Source organism: Frankliniella occidentalis, unplaced genomic scaffold (genome assembly GCF_000697945.3).
Source record: "Frankliniella occidentalis isolate FOCC.00 unplaced genomic scaffold, Focc_3.1 Scaffold18, whole genome shotgun sequence".
Lineage (NCBI taxonomy): Eukaryota > Metazoa > Arthropoda > Insecta > Thysanoptera > Thripidae > Frankliniella > Frankliniella occidentalis.
The window spans coordinates 1,895,932-1,896,466 of NW_026267148.1; the positions used below are offsets into that span (position 1 = coordinate 1,895,932).

General features: G+C 58.3%; 1 protein-coding gene across 1 annotated transcript in view; it reads right to left on the bottom strand.

Moving 5' to 3' along the window:
* The window catches only part of LOC113207570 (translation initiation factor IF-2-like), a 27,086-nt gene extending 26,795 nt beyond the window's left edge, over window positions 1-291 (bottom strand). Inside the window, exon 1 of the mRNA XM_052264359.1 lies at window positions 199-291. Coding sequence (XP_052120319.1) covers window positions 199-279 — 81 coding nt within the window. The 5' untranslated portion in view covers window positions 280-291. The remainder of the gene's footprint in view (window positions 1-198) is intronic.
* Between the last annotated feature and the right edge of the window lie 244 nt (window positions 292-535).

The following is a 535-nucleotide window of genomic DNA, read 5'->3' on the forward strand; positions in this document are numbered from 1 at the left end:
CCATTATGGGGTGCTTCCGGCTTTGGCAGTCTAGCAACTTGATCCTAACGCGTCTGGGCAGGCTGATCGGCGGCTATATAGGATGGCGTTGACCAAAACCGGGCCGGCTTTGCTCTGCTTGGCTGGGCCTCGCCCCCTGATGGCGCCACAGTGCGCGGGAGTGCTGCTGCAGGAAGCACTTCGTCTCGCCTTACTCACCCGCAGCTGGCACAGCTTGGAGGGCTCGCTCTGGGAGTGCGGCAGGTGTGGCAGCTGCAGCTGGGGGGCGCTCAGCGCCATCTGCAAACAGGAGGAGGGCAAGGGTGAAGCGTGTTGGTTGGCTGATGGACGGCGTTGAGGGAGAGTCCTCCTATAGCAAAGGGTTCTCCCCTTCGCAGTCAATTATCGTGCCAAATGCCAATTTTACTCTGTCATTTCCACTGTGTCCTCAAACTACTGCTGTATTTTTTTGCTCCCCTCGAAAAAAAGTGCTGATGCGGCCTAGGACGAAACTCTCCCCCTCCCCCTTTTCCGCCCGCCCCCTCTTCTTTTACTC